The sequence below is a fragment of the Eschrichtius robustus genome, chromosome 7 (assembly GCF_028021215.1).
Source record: "Eschrichtius robustus isolate mEscRob2 chromosome 7, mEscRob2.pri, whole genome shotgun sequence".
In the NCBI taxonomy this organism is placed as follows: Eukaryota; Metazoa; Chordata; class Mammalia; order Artiodactyla; family Eschrichtiidae; genus Eschrichtius; species Eschrichtius robustus.
Window position 1 is genome coordinate 107,652,594 of NC_090830.1, and position 17,869 is coordinate 107,670,462.

Below are 17,869 nucleotides of genomic sequence, written 5' to 3' on the forward strand. Positions count from 1 at the left end.
CCAGTTCTCTTACTGGAAGGAAGCCCCAACACCTAATTTACGGACCTGGGGGTAGAAGTCAGGGAAGGAGAAGGACAGGAGAATTAGGATAGACAGAATTAGAATAAAACCTCACGATTATTTGTGACGTGGTAAGTAAAATGAGGTCTCCCAAAGTCGTCCACATCGTAGTCCTGGAACCTGGGAATCTGTTACCTTACCCTTACGTGGCAAAAAGGACTTTGCAGATGTGATTAGATGTGATTTCAGGTTCTTGAAATGCAAGATTATCCTGGATCATCTGGGTGGGCCCACTGTAACCACAAGGGTCCCTACAACTGAAGGTGGGAGGAGGAGAGTCAGGGTCAGAAAAGGAAACGTGATGATGGAGGCAGAGGTCTGGGATGCAGCCCGAGAAGGTCTCAGCCGCCCTTGCTGCTTGAAGACCGAAGGGCACCACCAGCCAAGGAGTGTAGGCGCCTCCCCTGCAAGCTGGAAAAGGCAAGGGAATCTGACCTCGAGAACTGTAAGATGATAAGTTTGTGTTGTTTTAAGCCACCACATTTGTGGTCATTTGTTACAGCAGCGATAAGAAAGTGACACACGGCAACTGCAAGAAGAAGTTGTCACATTATTTTTTCCAGAGAGAAAAATAACCACTTCAGAGATTCCTTCCTTAGCAAAAAAAATTAATGGGACTAAACATGACACCATGTGTGTTCACTTAATGCTATTTCATTTTCTCCTGACAATAACTCTACGATAACCTGGTAGTATTGTTTCTACAGGTAGAGAGATTGGGGCTCAGAGAGGTTTTATAACTTGCTGTAGGCGACCCAACCACTAAGACTTAGTGGCTTAGTGAGGCCACTAAGTCAGACGGGGGTCTCCCCAGGCTGAGAGACACCCAGCAGGTGCAGTCTGGGCTAGGGTGAGGCGAGGGCTATGCATCTCTACTTCTACTAAGGCATCTCTACTAAGGCATCTCTACTAAGGCATCTCTACCAAGACTCCCATGTCCTTCTTCCCACTACAACCACTAGGCGAAGTGCATTTGAAATACACTCGATATGGCTTGGTTTTTTGGTTTTTTGTTTGTTTTTGCTTGGGAAAGAATTAAACTTTGTCTCCAATTATTCAGAGCATTAGGATTCTGCTCTGTTTCTGTTTGGGTTTGCTGTCCCCAGATGGCTCAAAGCAGAAAAAAAAAAAAAAAATCCCGCACACTTGTGTGGTACTTTTCAGCTTATGAAGTGCCTCTACAGCCATCATTTCATTGGGGCTTCACAGCTGGCTGGGTGAAATGGGCAGATTTCCTTCTTCCTGTTTTACAGAGAGGAAAACAGCGGCTTCAGTAAGGAAAAAGGGATGCTTGCTCAGGGTCACACAGCTTGAAGTGGGTTCTTCTGACACCATCTGCTCACCTAAAACCTGGGAGAAGGGGATAAACAGGGGGCAGATGGGGAGACAGAGTAAGGAAGGGACCAGGATTTCTGGGTTAGCACAGCCAGGAGCCCTAGGAGAGGAGGGAGGAAGGGGTCACTGATCGGGGACCACCAGTTGCAGATTGGATATCTCCATTCAGTGGCTGCTGGTGTGCTGGTGGGCGCTCAGTCACAATGCATTGGGGAATAGCCAGTATTTCCACTTAGCATGTGGTCTGAGGAATTCCAGGGCTCTGAGAGCAGAGAAGGAAAACCTATCTATTCAACAGAGTCTTAGGAAGCTCGCTCTGCTGGGGCCAGGAATGTTGGTCTTCCCACACCATTCTGCGTCTGATTTTATCAAGATCTTACAGAGCAGTCAGTCCCTAAGGCGGCACGGAGGTTTGCTTCCTGTGAGCGCCACACTTTCTCAGTCTCCCCTTGCCCCCTGCCCAGCTCTCCCCACTTGAGGGTAGGCTTGTAGACTGGGAGCTGATGCTTCAGGAGCTGAAGACCTGGGCTGCCTCTCTGGCCCACATCAGGGCATGCAAGGCAATGTTCTAGAAAGAGTTTGAGCTTAGGAGTCAGACTGTGTTTAGATTCTTGATCTGCCACTTAACTGTCTGAGTGACCCTGAGCAGCCCTTCTCAGCCCTGATCAAGCATGATCTAAACCCAACTCAGAGGTTTATTTTGGGAATTAAATGACATAGTGTAAGTCAAGTACCTTGCACCGTTCCTGGCACACAGTAGGTGCTCAATTAATGATAGTGACTACACAAATATGTATTGTTATCAATGCTCAGTTTCACTAAGGTTCATGAAGTTGACCTTGGAAACTTATAAACCTAATTTCCAAGTGCGGCAGCACAACTTTCTGCCACAAAGAAAGAAGCCAAGGCTGAGCCTGTACCCGAGTCAGTCGTGAACTCCGCTGGGGAATCTACGCACAGCTCTGAAACGGCTTGCTGCCTCCTCACTGCAGGAAGCCTTGTTTGGTGCTAAGGTTCCCTATGGGTTTTGTGATTCTTAGGCCAGGGGGGCAATACCTCATCCTGTGACTAAAATGGAAACAACTGCTAATTCATACCCTTGAAAAAATTGGCTGCAAAGCCTGCTTTATTGATAGAGCCATCAGACACAAACTTCATCCACATTCTGTTGGAGCTGGACTTTACATCCTCTGGCTTCTCATAGCCACAAAAGTGGCCAATCAGGGCGCTCTCTTCCGCAGGCCCGTCGCGGATTTGCAGGTAGTCGTATGCACAACTGTCGTGTCTTTCGATCTAAACGGAGAAACAGAGACAACGTGAAAGATAGCAGCTTGGCCTTAAGGTTTTCAATTTAAGAAAGGAACCTAAATATCACTCTTGAAAATCTAACCAAGAGACAAAAGGACCCAAACGTGTCCTGGGCTTTTCCAAGCTGTCTCCTACTTGCGCAAGTTAAGGATGAATCAAGCTGCAAAGAGATTAAGTCATGGTAAACAGGGAAGAAAGATTCAACAAAACGCCCTGGGATCCCATTCTAGACTTCTGCTTCAATTATTCCCCCACCCTCTCCAGCAGCCTTCAGCAAGGAGGCAGATGTGATTTCAAAGCCTGCAGAGGCTCTGATACTAGATGTCCTGGCAAAATGCATCATGGACTTGAAATGGCCTCTTAGGTTCCTGTTTTCAACCAAAGAATGGCAATGCATCTTTATAGAGCACAGTGTCTAAGATCAGCAGTACTCACCTCAAAAGCTTGGAAGGTAAGCCCCACGTGAAACCCCTCCGAAACCGTAATCCTCCAGACACATTCCTTGGAAGGTCTGTAGTCATCCGGGTAGTTTGGAGATTGAATCTGACCGGCATCTTTGTTAATGTCTCCCCCACAGGTAGCTTTAGAAAAAGAGCCAGGAGGAAAGGGGGGGGGGGGTCCCTGGTCAGAGCTTACTAAGGAAGTACACCACTAGGTGGCTCCACTTGCCAACATTTTCATTTCCATTCAACCAAGACTGTGCCTCCAGAAAGGCATAATCTCATGTGTTTGCAACTCTGAATTTTTCTCATATAAAGAAAATAACCGTGTAGAGCAGTGGTTCTCTACCTTTGCTGTGCATCAAAATCACCTGGGAGATTTTTCAAACTGTGGGAGCCAGGGCCACATCCCAAGAAGTTCTGATCAAGTGTGTCTGGGCGATCACCGGGGGTTTGAGATCCCCCAGTGATTCTGATGCAGAGGGTGGAGCCCTCTGGTACAGAGTGATGTGTACACACGCACACGCACGCTATTTCCTTTATAAAAACAAAACTTTGGCCTCTCCAAAATGACAATTTAAGTCCCTAAGGGGCCTTAATAATTATTTAGTGTTTTCCTTTGGGTGGAGGGCGGGCACAGGGGTAACTAACCAGAGAAAGCCAATATGTGGAACAAACAGAAGCAGAATTGCCCTGGTGGCAGCTGCCTAGAGCCCAGACCTATTGGTTCCCTCAACTCAACCACCATGGTGGCCTCAGAGGCCCTTCCAAGAAATGTAGCTGGAAATTCCTTGACATTGTCCAAAGTCCTCTTTTCACAAATGAAACTCAGAGAGGTTTGGAGTCTTTGCTCAGGCTCACACAGCTATTCAGAGGCTGCTTTCATCTCCACAGTGTTCTGTAACCCCCAACGCCATCCCCGCTGGACTGGAATGAGGGCTCAGCAGGGTGGTGACAGGTAGGTGGCGCCTGTCCTGAAGGGAGCCCAGCTAGCCTCGCAGTTTCCATAAGGTGGGAGAAGGGGCCGGTGCTGCCCCACCCTCAGGGCTCGGGCAGCCGCCACACGTGCAAGGGTGGGAAGGGACACCGGCTGCACGTGAAGGACTGAGGCACACCAGGAACCACGCCGGCGGCTTTTCTCGTCACGAACAAACCTTCATACACCGCGAAGAAGCCCTTGCCCAGGATGTTACTGCTGCTTCGGAATTCCACCCAGAGCCGGCTGTCTGTGGAGGTGAGCGGCTCCGGGACTTTGTCGCCACAAAACCTACCTGGGAAGCGGAAAAGAACGGTCAGGCTGCTGGCGGACAGCACGGAGGGACTCAGTGCAGGCAGAGAGGGAGCAGTGTTGCTTCAAATGCGGTTCAAGGTGAGCAGTCCTCGCTGGGCAACTCATCCTGTAGCACATACAGGATTAAAAGCTGGGATGGAAGCAGTCACACGCCTGTATGCCTCCTTCAGGAGAGTCTCAGGCTCCAATCAATCAGATACCCTGCGTGTGGCCCAGGCACCCCCTCCCCTACCAGTGGGTCTTGTTGAGGTGCTGAGGGGGATGAGGACGTCCCACCAAGGCCAGTGGTGGGATGGTGGTCTGAGCGAGTGACGAGTGTCCCCCCTGGTATTTCTATTACATATACACCCTTCTATTTGGGGGGCATGCCTTATGCCTTCCTTGTCTCAGGGAAGGGTTGCCAGAGGACACATGATGACAAAATCAGTTCCTGGCTTTTGAATTCCACAAGTCTGGCCACAATACCAAAGATCTGGGAAAATACACAATGAATAAGAGCACATTTCCCCTGCCTTATAGTCTTAGAAAGATTCCTAGGATGGAGGAGCAATCCTCTCCTACAGGGAGAGAGGATTGGAGAGGGCACCATGGAACCTCTGAAACGACCCTGTGTCCTGGGTGGAGAAGGATGATAGAGACCCCAAGGAGGTTTAAGGAGCCGGGAGAAGCAGAGAGCTGTGCCCCCAGGGCAGTCCCTGGCAGAGCCTGGAGGGGCAACAGGACCCTGGATTCCCCGTGTCCCACCTGGGCTCAGAACAGGAGTGTCTGTGTGTTTTCTTAAGATGTTAGGCCAGGAGACAGGCATGCAGAGCTCTCCAGGGAAAGCAGGACACCATGGCAGCAACAGGACTCCTGGGAGGGGATGGAAGCCACTTTCCCATAGCCCAGAGGGTCTGGGGAGCCATAGCACGTCTCCCATAGAACGTCTTCTAGGGAGATGTGGACTTGGCACCAATCTGAACTGGCCTAGGGCCGAGACAAGGAGGAGGCACCACAGCCACTTAGGTGGACAGAGGACTGGAGACAAGAGGGGGATGAGGACATCCCAGCAATGCCAGTTGGGATGGCAACGTGCCAGACACCATGCCCTGGCACAAAGTGTGCCCCCCACTGGCACCCTGCGGGAAAAACCACAAACTGACTGTAATTAAGTTCCCACTACCTGATGGAAAGGGGCTCATAATTGCTACTGAACGTGTGGTACTGAACATATGAATCAATGTGTATTTCTTAGACACGTGGGTACATTGTGTGAAATTTGGACCCTTTACGGAGGAAGAGGGGGAAGGCCAGGCCTCCCCAGGGCATGGTCATCCGTGGCCATATAATTTCCAACGCCACATAAGGATGGCAGCCAGGGCAAGAACGGGGGTGAGGTGCTCACAACACAGACCAGCCAAGGTCTCTCTGAACGGAAAGCGTCCACGGCTCCACCAGCGCTGACTGTGTGAGTCACTCAAGAATCCATTTAACATGGGGGGAGGGGGAGTGACGGTTCATGGGTATGGGCTTTCTCTGGGGGACGATGAAGATGCTGTCAGACTGTGGTGGCTGTACAACCCTGTGAGCACACTGAAACCACTGGCTTACATGCGCTAATGATGAGATGTATTATGGTGCACGAGTTTTATCTCCAAAAAATGTTTTAAAGTCCATTTGACAGATATTTAGCGGGTATCCTCCTATGGCCAGCACTGTGTTAGCCACTGGATCAACCCCTTGAAGCTGTAACGCTGCTTTGCCCTTCTGAGAAATGGGGCGGGGGGTGAGACTGGGGGAGTAAAAACTGCCACTACAGACATTTCCTAGTGGCCAACTGTGGTCGACATTCTTTGGGGAGACGCAGGGGTAGAGGTTGCTAATCTCCTTCCATTGCCTTCTGATTCTGGCTGCCTGTAGCCTTTTGGATTTGGGGAGCTTAATATTAAGGGAGATGAGCTAAAACTGCTGTTGAGAATTGGGCAAGGAAAAATCCATCAGAAGTCTATACACTTCTAGTAATGGTTCCTTGGGCATGGCCAATTAGTATCAATTAGTTCTTGGAAAACAACATATAAGCCTGGGGAAGTATTGCTCACCAGTGAGAAGACGGAGCCACTGAACAGCGGTGAAGCAATGCCGGTTCACAAAAGGAACTCTTTCTTAGCCAAACCGAGTTTCAAGTCCAAATTTCTCCTTTTAAAACCCCAGCTGTCACAGCCGCTGGGGAAGTTTTCAAAAGAGAGAGGGACTTCACCACCTTGCTGCCTAAGAAACCACGCACCCCAGGGCCACAGTACCACCCACCTCTGCTCCGTACCCTGGAAGAGATAGGAATTACCAGCTCAGGTGTGCTTTACTGCCTTGGCAGAGCTAGACTTGGTAGAATAAATTACAAATTATGTCTAAGCAACGTCTCCCCAAAACACCTTGTAATTCTTAACTAGAACCCTCTACATTGTCCCTGGACTGATGTCTCCAGATTCTCACCTTCACTGTAATGGTTCTGATAAAAGCTCCCTCTTGAATTGAACCAGACTATGCCAGACACTGTCCTACACACGTCACCTGGATTTTCTATTTGCCTCCCTACCACTTTCTGAAATAGGTGCTATTATTAATCTCATTTCTGAAAAAACTGAGCTCTGGAGAATTTGAGCTGAGTTACACTCAATGTGAGTTACGCTCAGGATTGTAAGTGGCAGCAGGATTTGAACCTTGGCAGCCTGAGATCTTGACCTTCATCATCAGTCTCTCATCAGTCTCACACTCTTCATCATCATCACCGTCACCGCCACCACCATCCAAAGGAACTCCTCTGTTTGAGGTGCAGTTCTGAACACTGCACCTTTTTTGGATCAGTAGACATCAAATCTGCTGTCTGGAATATAATCACTATCCCCATTTCCCAATTTGGAAACAGACACATAGGAATGGAGATCAAAGACTCAAACCGTAAAGCAAGCTTGTGGCAATACCAGGCTGGCCAGTTTGATTCATGCCATCGGTTCTGCTCATTTGGGGGGCTGCCCCTGCCCAGAGAGCCCTCAGTAGTGGAGCCACGCGACACTGATTGGCCAGCCTGGCCTTTCTGAACTTCCCTCCCCACTTCAGGGAAGGGGGAAGAAAAGCTTTTGTGTGCGTTGTGGTGGGACAGAATGCCCGAGGACGGTTCTGCCTACAAAAGTGCATTGTTAGAGTAATTCCTCTAGCAGAAATAAGGGAGGGGAATCCAGTTAACAGGCCAGTGCTTCAGATTACTGGATGAGTTCTGTATGCAGACACCTTCCTCCCCTCTTTAGGTGCAATCTCCTCAGTGACCCCCGAAACTGAAAAAAACAATCTGCTATCTTTAAGCAGCCGTGAAATGTTCTCAATCTACTTACATTTCCCTTTAATCACTATGTGAAAAGCTGGGCCCCAAACAGCCTTCTCCCAAGGAGACTAGCAGGCTGGAGAGAAAATGGACTAGAGAAAAGGTGTCAGATTCCTACACTGAAATCTGGTTCCTGCCTTTGGAGGAGGAGTTTAATAAGGATATCAAGAAGAGGAAATGCAGATGAGGACACTACAAGTGGACTCCATGGGGAGTCATAAAGGGTTCATTCATAAAAAGTTATGCGTCCATTATGCCTGGATTTTCACACACTGCCCTGGGAAAATATGCGATGCACAGTTTTTCAGAGCAAGATGCATACTTTCACAATCCGCCCTAATCCGCTCTCCCTCCTGCCAAAGGGGCATTGACCTGCCTCCTCCCGGCAGATTTCATGGCACTGACCCCTCCCAGGGACCAGCTCGGCCCACACAATGCACTTGTTCCAAACACAAAAGTTCACTAACAACTGCATTTGGAAACATCAGAGCAGGCCAAATAGTTGGCAAAGGAGAACTCCTGCAAATGAAGAATGACGGTTACAGGCGCGGGGCCATGCCTTGGCTACAGCACACTTGGCGCGCGCGCGCACACACACTCTCTCTCTTTCTCTCTCTCTCTCTCTCACATCCACACACTCTCACACACACATACACACACTCACTGCAAAAGTGTGTAAAATATAAGTAAAACAAAAAAAGCCCAAACAAAAAACCATCATTGATAATGACGAACAGCAAAACCTCCATCTAATCAATGAACGTGTAATCTGAGTTCCCAGGATCTGTAGTGAGAAAATTCTTGCTTCAAGTTCAAGGAACAGCTGGAAATCCCTCTGCCTGTGCCCATTTTCAGGAGCGTGCCTTGGCCCTCTCCATGGAACTTTAGGAACAGAGAGCTTCCCCCTCCTGAGCTTTTTAAGTCTATCACATTCCCTGGGGGGTATAGGGTTGCCAGATTTAGCAAACAAAAATACAGGAAGCCCGGTTAAATTTGAATTTCAGATAAACAACGAATCATGGCGGTCCTATGGGGAGCCCCTTCTAGATTCAGCAGCCTCCTTGCCCCATCAGCTGGACATCTAAGTTCTGACCAGAACTTAGACATCCAGACATCTCAGCCACCAGCAGGCTGTGTGGCCTTAGCGAGTTGGTTTGCACTTGGGGAGTGTGGTTTTCTCATGAAGGTGTGTGATTAAGTGACTCTAGGGTCCCTGAGATTCCATGTTATCATGAAACTCCTCCCACACGGTTTCTTTTATTAATTATAAAACAATATCTGAATGCATTCTTGTAAAAGAGCCAAATAATCCAGAAGTATACAAACCAAACCATGAGGTTGCCCCCCACCCCGTGCTTCCTTTCTCAGAGTGCAAGGGCGCTCATCAAAACTTCTTTACAAATTCCTATCTATTTGTACCTTTAGGAATTTAAACTCATGGCCCTCTGGACTGAGTGGGCTTGTGTGCCTTTCCCAGTGGGAGCCGATCTGGCTGAGACCCTTTGGCCATACAGAAGCTTAGTATCTGCCAGGCGCCCCTGGGTCCAGCCAGACCCTCTGTCCCTGTCTCTTCTGATCTACCCCAGAATCTGACACAAAGTTGGGCTCAGTCTGGCAGTGAAACTCCCCACCTTAGCTCTCTCCCTTCTTTCCGGCCTCCGTCTTTGGTCAGGTGTCCTAATAGCAGCTCACACTCAAGCCAGTCATTCGAAGCATAACAAGTATGGCTTTTCTGCCTACGTGAAGACATGCCAGGGACAAAGTCTGCACTGCGAATTTAGGCTGGTCCAACTCAGAAGCCCACCCTGAATAGCACTCTAAAAATGAGGACAACCCACTCTCAGCGGACACCCTCCCATCTGGCTCCTTATGACCCTGCTTCTCATTCTGGCTCCACCATGGTGGACATTTCTGCGCCAAACGAGTCCCCATGTCCATTGTCCTAACACTGATGCCACTGGTCCTCTATATGACGTTAAATCTTCCCTGGTCACCCTGAGAGATCTGCCTCTGGTGACCAATCCTGAGTGAACTGACTTTTCTCTTTATGCCACCTGCCCACCTTCTCTCACTCAAAGGTCCACCTGCCTTTTCATGGATGAGTTCAAGCACTGTTCATCTCCCCAAATAAATACATGTTCATCATAGAGAAATTAGAAAATATAGCTAAACCAAGAACAACAACAACAGAATAAATTTTAAAAAATACTCCATCGTCCTGAAATAACCACTGTGTGTTATTTATTTATATTTCTTGTTTTACTTCAGATATATATTGTAGATCACAAAATGGTTTCTTCCAGTCAAATCCAGGCTGCACAATGTTTTCAGTAACTTTGTTTTGGGTAATTTGAGTCAGGATATTTACTGTTCAGTTTGCCACACTCCCTGCCACTTCTTACTTTATTATACCAGCCCCATCTCACTCATTTACACCTTATACCCGAAGGCATCTGGTTTTGCAACGCCTGCATCGATATACAAGTGTATTTTTGTTAAAATGGAATCCTACTGCATATCCTATTTTGCAACACCTTTTGTGTAGCAATGTACAATGAACATCTTTCTGTATCAATAAATAGTCCCCTCCAACTTTATTTTTAATGGCTGGATAGTTTTCCATTGAAAAGATGTATTATAATTTATTCACCTAACCCCTACTGTTGAATATTTAAAATTGTTTTCAATGTTTCCTGCTTCACCGAACATCCCTGTAGCGAGAGCTTTGCACACTTCCTTAATTAGTTCCCTAGGATAAATTCTAAGAAGTGGAACGGCTGGGTCAAAGAGGATTCGCAGTTTTAAAAGCTTTTAACATGTGCGGCCAAATGGAGTGTTCAGAGTTTTACAATGACACTGACCCGTGAGAGCTTCCTGTGACTGGCGGGATGGACCCTTCCAAATATTAACAGCATCGCAGAGAGCATCTGAGCACTCCTCTCTTAAGGCTTTCTGAAGTCAACTCACCCAACAGGGGGGCTTTTCTCCAATAACCATCCCGGACCTCCACGTAGTCGTACCAGCACAGGCGGCTTTTAAACAAATCCATGGATGTGAAGTTTAAGACGATCTGCAAAGAGTTACCGTAAAGTGAGTTTTGGCAGCCAAGCCTGAGGGGTTTTGAAGATACGTCTGGCATAGCGGTGTTCTCACGTTACCCTTTAGCATACAGAGCTCTCAGACCACAGTAGGAGTGTCCTCTCAAAGGCACATTCACAGGAAACCTCATGACATTCAATAATAAACCTTAAACAGGATGGGGAATAAACAGAGGAGATGGGTTCTTTGGTTCTGTCTGGGGAATAACTTGGGCTTTTGAAGTCACTTGGTGGTTTATAGAAAGCAAGATGCATTAAAAAGACTAGTCGGGATGCGTTGAGACTGGGGATTTGGAAGGAGGTAAGAGGTCAATGGAGTTTAGAGATACGAAAAGATCTTAAAACATCGTCAATCATTCCAAAGGGTTTGGGGTGGGCCCGAGTTCATCCGAGCACCTCTGTGATCAGTGTTCCCCTGGCCATGACCTCACTCTTCTGACGTGTGGTGTGTCTAATAGCCTTCCTACAGTTAGTCCGCTCATTCATTTATTCATTCATTCCACCATTGTTAGTTGACCACCTACTGTGTGCCAGTCTGTGTTGGCCAATCAAGACAGAAAGATCAGTAAGACAGAGTACTTGCCTTTAAGGAGCTCAGAGAATGAGGGAAGGGCAGATGTGCCAAGCCAATTAGAACTCTATGGAATAAATGCTGAGAAGAAAGGGATGGACAGAAAGGCATTCTGGAGCCTCAAGGAAGGAGAACTAGATTCTGCCCAGGAGAATCTGGAGAAGGCTTCTCGGAGGAGGTGGCATTTAACCTAAGGAGAATAGGGGTCCAGGGGCCAGAGAAGGAGGGCCTGACAGAATTTTGATGCAAGGGACTGACACGAGCAGAGCAAGGAGATGTCTGGGGAGCCCCACTGTGCATCCAGCAGGGTCGTTGTGCGCGTGTCTGGAATGAGGGGGCAGAAGAGGTGAGGAGAAGGAGTGAAGGCTGGGGAGGTGGGTTCAGGGGGACTGGGAAGGAAGGTTTCCAGTCCCTCTGGACACAGTTGAGGCCATTCAGTGGTGCCCCTGCCCACAAGCAGTGGAGGGGATGGGGTGGCCCTACAGACTTGGCACACAGGTGCTGCACCCCTTCCAACTCAGACGGCCCAGACCGAGGTCAGTTTGCCCTCTCCCTTCACCCCACTTCAAGCCCCACCATGCAAGGAGCCCGGGATTGTCTGGCTGCAGCTCCCAGGTGGGCTCCCTGCCCGTCCTCGGCGTGTACCTTGCCCACCGTCTCTCAGCTCTTTCGCTCCCCAGAGTCCCCTGAAGCGTCCTGCCCCAGCTCCTGCACCTCTGACCCTATCTATGGCTTTTCCCACTCGGGGGGACCTTGCTATCGGACAGTTCATCTTTTTCTAGCATCTTCACTCTCCTCCCTCCGCTGGCCACTTTCTTTTCTATTCTTACAGCCCCGGGTCCCACTGTCTCTAAGTAAACCCCTTAGGCTGGAGGGCTGCAGGTCAAAGTTTGCAGTGCCCTCCCGGCCACATCGAAAGGACTTAGTTCTTTGTCCTTGTTCTCTGGCCCCTCTGCTTTGAGCCTCTCCTCTCTGGTTTCCACCACACTCTGTCCACTGTTCTCTCTCCTCGGCTGGCTCCCGTCCTCCCCGCTCCCCATTAACTGTAAGGACACCTCAAAAGAAAGCATTGCCCTCCCAGCTTCCCTGTCTGTAGGTGACACCCTCGCCCCGATCACTGAGGTGCTGTACCTTGGGGTTAGCTCTCCTTGGCCTCTATTGTTTATCCCAGTGCTGACGGACTTTCTTCCTTTGAGATGTCTGAGTTCCCGCTCCAGGTCAGTCTCGCTGCCCCTTCAACAGCCCTGCCTGCGTTCCTGCTGAGGTGATTCCGGAACCCCTCCCTGCTGTGCCCCCGTCCATTCTGCACACTAGGTCTTCTGGATCAATCTTACACTTACAGCTCACGTTTACCAGATCCCTCCTGTGCTCAGAAAACTTCAGCAGCTCCCTATGCCCTCGTCTCATAAATTAAACTCTGATTACTTTCCAGAGCCTCCAGCACCCATCCTATGTGACCTTATTTCCGGGTGCACCCTGATATATCCGTGCTAATAGGACCCTCCCATGCCTGGATAGGGGGCCCCTCCCTCCCCCTTGAGTCCTTCCCTGATTTCCCAGATGGACATGATCTTTCCCTCTTTGGAACTCCTTCCTCCCTATCTTAGAGTGATTCTAGAGCAGGCGTTTTAGAGGCAGGCAGATCTGGATTTCCTCCCAGCTCTACCCTTCCTGGCTCTGGAATCTTGGGAAAATACTTGTCCTCTTGGGTCTTTAGCTTCCTCATCTGTAAAGAAACATGCACACCATTGGGTTGTTGAGGGGACCGCACGAGAAACTGTATATGGCGTGTGTAGTGCTATGCCTGGCACATAATAGACACTTGATGAATGGCGATTTAAAATATCAAGCCACACTGAATGTACACTTAATGCACCATGAACCGGACACACGAAGTGCTCTTCACACAGGCTGCCCGTCTTGAGGGTGTCCACCAGCTCCCTTGTTCAGGTCTTAGGACAAGGAGCACCGTCTTCCACAAAGCCCTGTGATCTCCTAGGAAATGAAGTCAGTACCAGAAAATAACTGGCCAGCTTACCTCCTGTGTTGCAGTGTGTGTGTGTGTGTGTGTGTGTGTGTGTGTGTGTGTGTGTGTGTGTGTGTGTGTGTGATGTCACTTTTCTTTCAACCTGCTTGTGGATTAGAATCACCTCAGAAGTTAAAAAGATAGAGTGCCAAGCAAATGTCCCTCCAATTAAATCAGACTCCCTAGGGGTGAAGGGAGGATCCCAACTAAACTCTAAATCTCTTGAAGACAGGGGTTGTAACTTAGATTTCTTTCGTCTCTCCCACGGTGCTAGAATTCAGGTGGAAGGGCTCAGTAATCCTTGCTAACTGGTTGCAGTATAATTCTTTAGCCTTTGCTTTTTAAAATTTCAGAAAGGAAATGTTAGTACAACTTCCTTGGTAACACGTTCACGATCTGAATGAACGGATAATTATTCAGGCTAATTATTTAAGTATGTTAGTGAACCATAAAGACCATAGGGGAAGAGGTGATGAACAAGAGGTGAAACTCAAATCAATCAAGTTTGCTGATGACCAGCAGCTCTGGGGAAGGCTGGGTGAAGCAGAAGTTGAAATAATTGGTGCTGGAATTTCAATGTTATGTTCTCCCTGCCCCCAGTCAGCAATAATAATTAAGGCTTGGTGAATCTCATGCAGTTCAAACATATCAGAGAGCCTCTGCTATTCAGGGCAATTCAACAATTTAGGGATTGCCAGATCCCTTCCTCCTCCTCCTCCTTCTTCCCTCCCATGGACGCCTCCTGCAGGCACAGGGACCTCATCTGCCCGAGGCAGACGGGTCTGAAGCTTCTCAGGCTCACGATGACAACCACATGGTCATAAATGCTTAGAGCCAGAGGAAGGATGTGTGCGTGTGGCTGTTGTGTGTGTGCATGTGTGTGTGTGTGTGTGTATGTGTGCATGTGAGTCTGTGTGTATGAATGCATGTTCAAATGTCTATCAGCCTGTCCCCTTTGTGGAATAATTTAGGATGATAGTTAAGCATTCAGGCTCTCAGAGTCAAATTGCCTGGGGTCAAATCCCAATACAACAAACTGAGTAGCCTCAGGCGAGTCCATTTCCTTAACTGCAAAGTGAGTGTGGTAATAGCGCCAATCACATGAAGCTGTTGTGAGGATTAAATGAGACTCCACAGGATATGCTGAGAATAGCACCCAGCCTGTAGAAAATGCTCACAATGGTCTAAGCCATTGTTTCTCTCTAGTTATCACAGTATATTTAACTTAACATTTAAGTGGACATTTTTTTTATAGTGATGAATTAGGAATATCTGAAGATTGGCTACAGGCACCTGAAAATCCAACACCTCCCACTGCACGCCCACCTGTAAGTTTTCCATTCAGCCGCTCATCCACCTACACATCCATTCAACAAGTAATACTTATTGTATGACTCTGTGCCATGGGCTGTGTTGGGTGCTGAGGTGAACCATGTCTGTACTCAGTGAGCTTAGGGTCTCGAAAGGGGACGGCCAAATAGCCAGCAGTCACGATACTGTGAGACAAGCCACGACAGTTATGACCGCAGGGAGCTAGACCCAAGGGGCAGAGATGCAAAAGTAGCTGCATCTAGGTTCAGACAACATGAAGAACCCTTGGGTGTGTGGTGAAGTGTAGGGAAAAAATACAAGCTTCGAGGTGCAGAAGCCCCAGTTCCCAGTTCTATATCTTCCTCTGAATGTGGGCAATTTTTAAAACGTCTGGGCCTCGGATTCCTTGTTCAAATAATGGATATAAGGAGATGAACCCTGCAGAAGGGTTAAGAATATACCACCCTTGGACCAGGGCAAAAGAGGCCCCTGACCTGGGCTCAAGTTTAGAGGGTCATGGAATCTTCAGAACCAAAGGAATGTGCCTATACAGAGTTTTCCCAGCTCCTAGACTGCACCTCAGGAGCCCAGGACCTTGGAATTCCCTGCCCAAATAGCCCTGAGGCCACTTCCAGGTGTACAAGGACCTCTGCCCTGGATCCATCCTCCCGAGGGTGGACAGCACACCTGGCCAGTCCACCTCTGCTGGAGAGGGAGCCAAGGAACAGCTGTTTGCAAGGTAGGAGTGGAGGGTGCTTGGGATTGTGGGCTGGGGGTTGCCTTGGGTGCTCCTAGATGGAGCTGGGGCTGGGAAGAGGAAGAGGGGCCAGCCGTGGGTGCGGGCTAGCTCTCCCTGTAGTGCCACCTTCCAGAACAGCACTCCGAGGTGTCAAGAAATTCTAAATTGGATCCTCGCCTTCCAGGGCATCCTGATGGTGTATTCGTCAAGGTAGGAGGGTGGCACCTACTTTGTTTTACATACTGTGAGCTTGATTTATAACCCCTGCAGACATTTAGTACATAGGCCTCCATTTGTATGGGGGAGGCTGGTGGGAAAGTCCAGAAATCATGAACGTTAAGCAAGCTTGCCCAGTGACTGGCACATAGTAGGTGCTCATAACACAACAGCTATTATTATTACTATTAATAATAATACCAGTCCCTCATGCCTCACCCAACTCAAAGAATGCGCTGTCATTTCCTGAGGTGGTTTCATACCTACCTTTTCCCCTGGAGTGACCGATATCCTCCAGACACAGTGGGAATAAGAAGGGTAGCCATTCGGGAAACCGGGTGCGGAAAAGTTTCCTGTCGTGTCCTGCAGGGTCTCCCCACATGCTGCACAAGCAAAACAAAACGTGTGATCCGGGCATGTGCACACACTCCCCGCCCATGCAGCCCCCTGAACAGGGCTGCTGAGCAAATTCACCCCTTTACCAGCCAAAGCTCTCAGAACACCTTGGCAAAAAGCATGTCAGGCAGATTGACATTTTTCTGGCAAAATGTCAATAAAATAAAAGCAAATAAATGTCAATAAAAGCAAAAATCGGGCCTGGGGGCCAAAGGGTAACACCCCAGGGGTTTCTTCTGAGGCTTTCAGGATTGAGTACAACCTAGAGGTTTGAATCTCAGCTCTCTAGCCAGCTGTTTGGTGGTGGGCAAATGTCTCAGCCTTGCTGGGCCTCAGTTTTCGTTTCTGTGAAAATGGGTGGGACCTACCTAGAGGGTTAATGAAACTATCTGCATTACATGAAATGGCTCAGTGCAGTGCTCAGCACACTGTGAGTTCCCCCCTACATAGCAGCCGTTATAATTACTGCTAATAACATCTGTGGCAGAGAGAATACAAAAGTGCAAGCACATGGAGCAAAAAGAAAATGCTTTGAAATTTATTTCAGCTGTTAGTTGGAATCTTGTCTCTTCTTTTTCTGCTACCCACCTCTGAAAGAGCTACGGAATAGTCAAGAAAACAGAGGAAAATGACCAGGAGCACAGGAAGCTGGAATATTCTAGAGTAGGCTATTCTGCCCTTGAATGTTTGAGGGTTGCCTGGAGTCTAGAACCTAGTCCTATGTATGTGAAAAATATTTCCCCTAATTTGTCCTCAAAAGAAAAGGTATCTCTATGCGTAAGCTTGGAAGCTGCAGCTTTTGTATCCTCTCATCTCTAGGGATTCAGACCCCAAAGACGGGTACACTGGTTTGCTGAGTGCCCCTCCCTTCATGGGGCCACCTCCAAAGTGTGGGAAACACGCTTCCTTACACTTCTTTTCCTACATGCAATTCAGCCTCTGCGCGGCAACCACCTTTGCTTTCAGTTACTACTTGAAACTATTTGAAGATGCAGTTTTTGGAGCTGCAGGAAGGAAGAGCTGGAGAACGGCGCATATTGGCCTCAGGAAATCCTGGATATTGGGGCTTCAATGTCACGTTACCGAACAACTGCCAGGCATCATGAGGATTATGCCCAGCAGTGAACACCCCCGAGGGTTCCATGGAAATTATTTTAGAATAATCATCAACATTCTGCAAGAACATATACATTACTGTATGGCTCCGTGGTATTTACCAGCTGCTTCCAATCCTTTTGGGAAGTAAGAAGCATATACATTATAACTAAATAAATACTATGGCATTTCCCAGGGAACGCTATAAGGTTTCTCTTTCAATTCAGCAAGGTTATATGATACATGTATCCTGTATTTCAGCCCTAACATGCCCCCAGATGACTAATAGCTGGATGGACTTATTTCCCAGAGTGTCATGATGGAGCAGTCCCACACGGTCCTTTGAGCACCCCGTCCTTTGCACACGAGCTGAGGCAGCCAGAGACCTTTTCTGTGCAGGTGCAGGACACAGATGGTCGGGGGGGGTCTCCCAGAACCGCGGCCTGGAGGGAAGCAGTGCCAGCACTGCGGTCCTTTAGGGGTCGAGTATGGTTGTCGCTTTGTGAGTGAGTGTGTCCTGCCGGCAGTGCCGTTTGAAAAAAAGCTGATAGTCCGATTTTCTAAGATGGCCCCTATTTCAAATATTCTGTCCCATGATCAAACCACGTGTTTGGTCTGGGAGTTTGGA

At 48.5% G+C, this 17,869-nt stretch overlaps 1 protein-coding gene across 1 annotated transcript in view; it reads right to left on the bottom strand.

Moving 5' to 3' along the window:
• TLL2 (tolloid like 2) overlaps positions 1-17,869 on the bottom strand; it is a 135,080-nt gene that overhangs the window by 18,654 nt on the left and 98,557 nt on the right. Inside the window, exons 9-13 of the mRNA XM_068548993.1 lie at positions 16,018-16,133; positions 10,757-10,859; positions 4,298-4,414; positions 3,139-3,284; positions 2,493-2,688 (exon numbers count right to left, since the gene is read on the bottom strand). Of these exons, the coding sequence (XP_068405094.1) occupies positions 2,493-2,688; positions 3,139-3,284; positions 4,298-4,414; positions 10,757-10,859; positions 16,018-16,133 (678 nt within the window). The remainder of the gene's footprint in view (positions 1-2,492; positions 2,689-3,138; positions 3,285-4,297; positions 4,415-10,756; positions 10,860-16,017; positions 16,134-17,869) is intronic.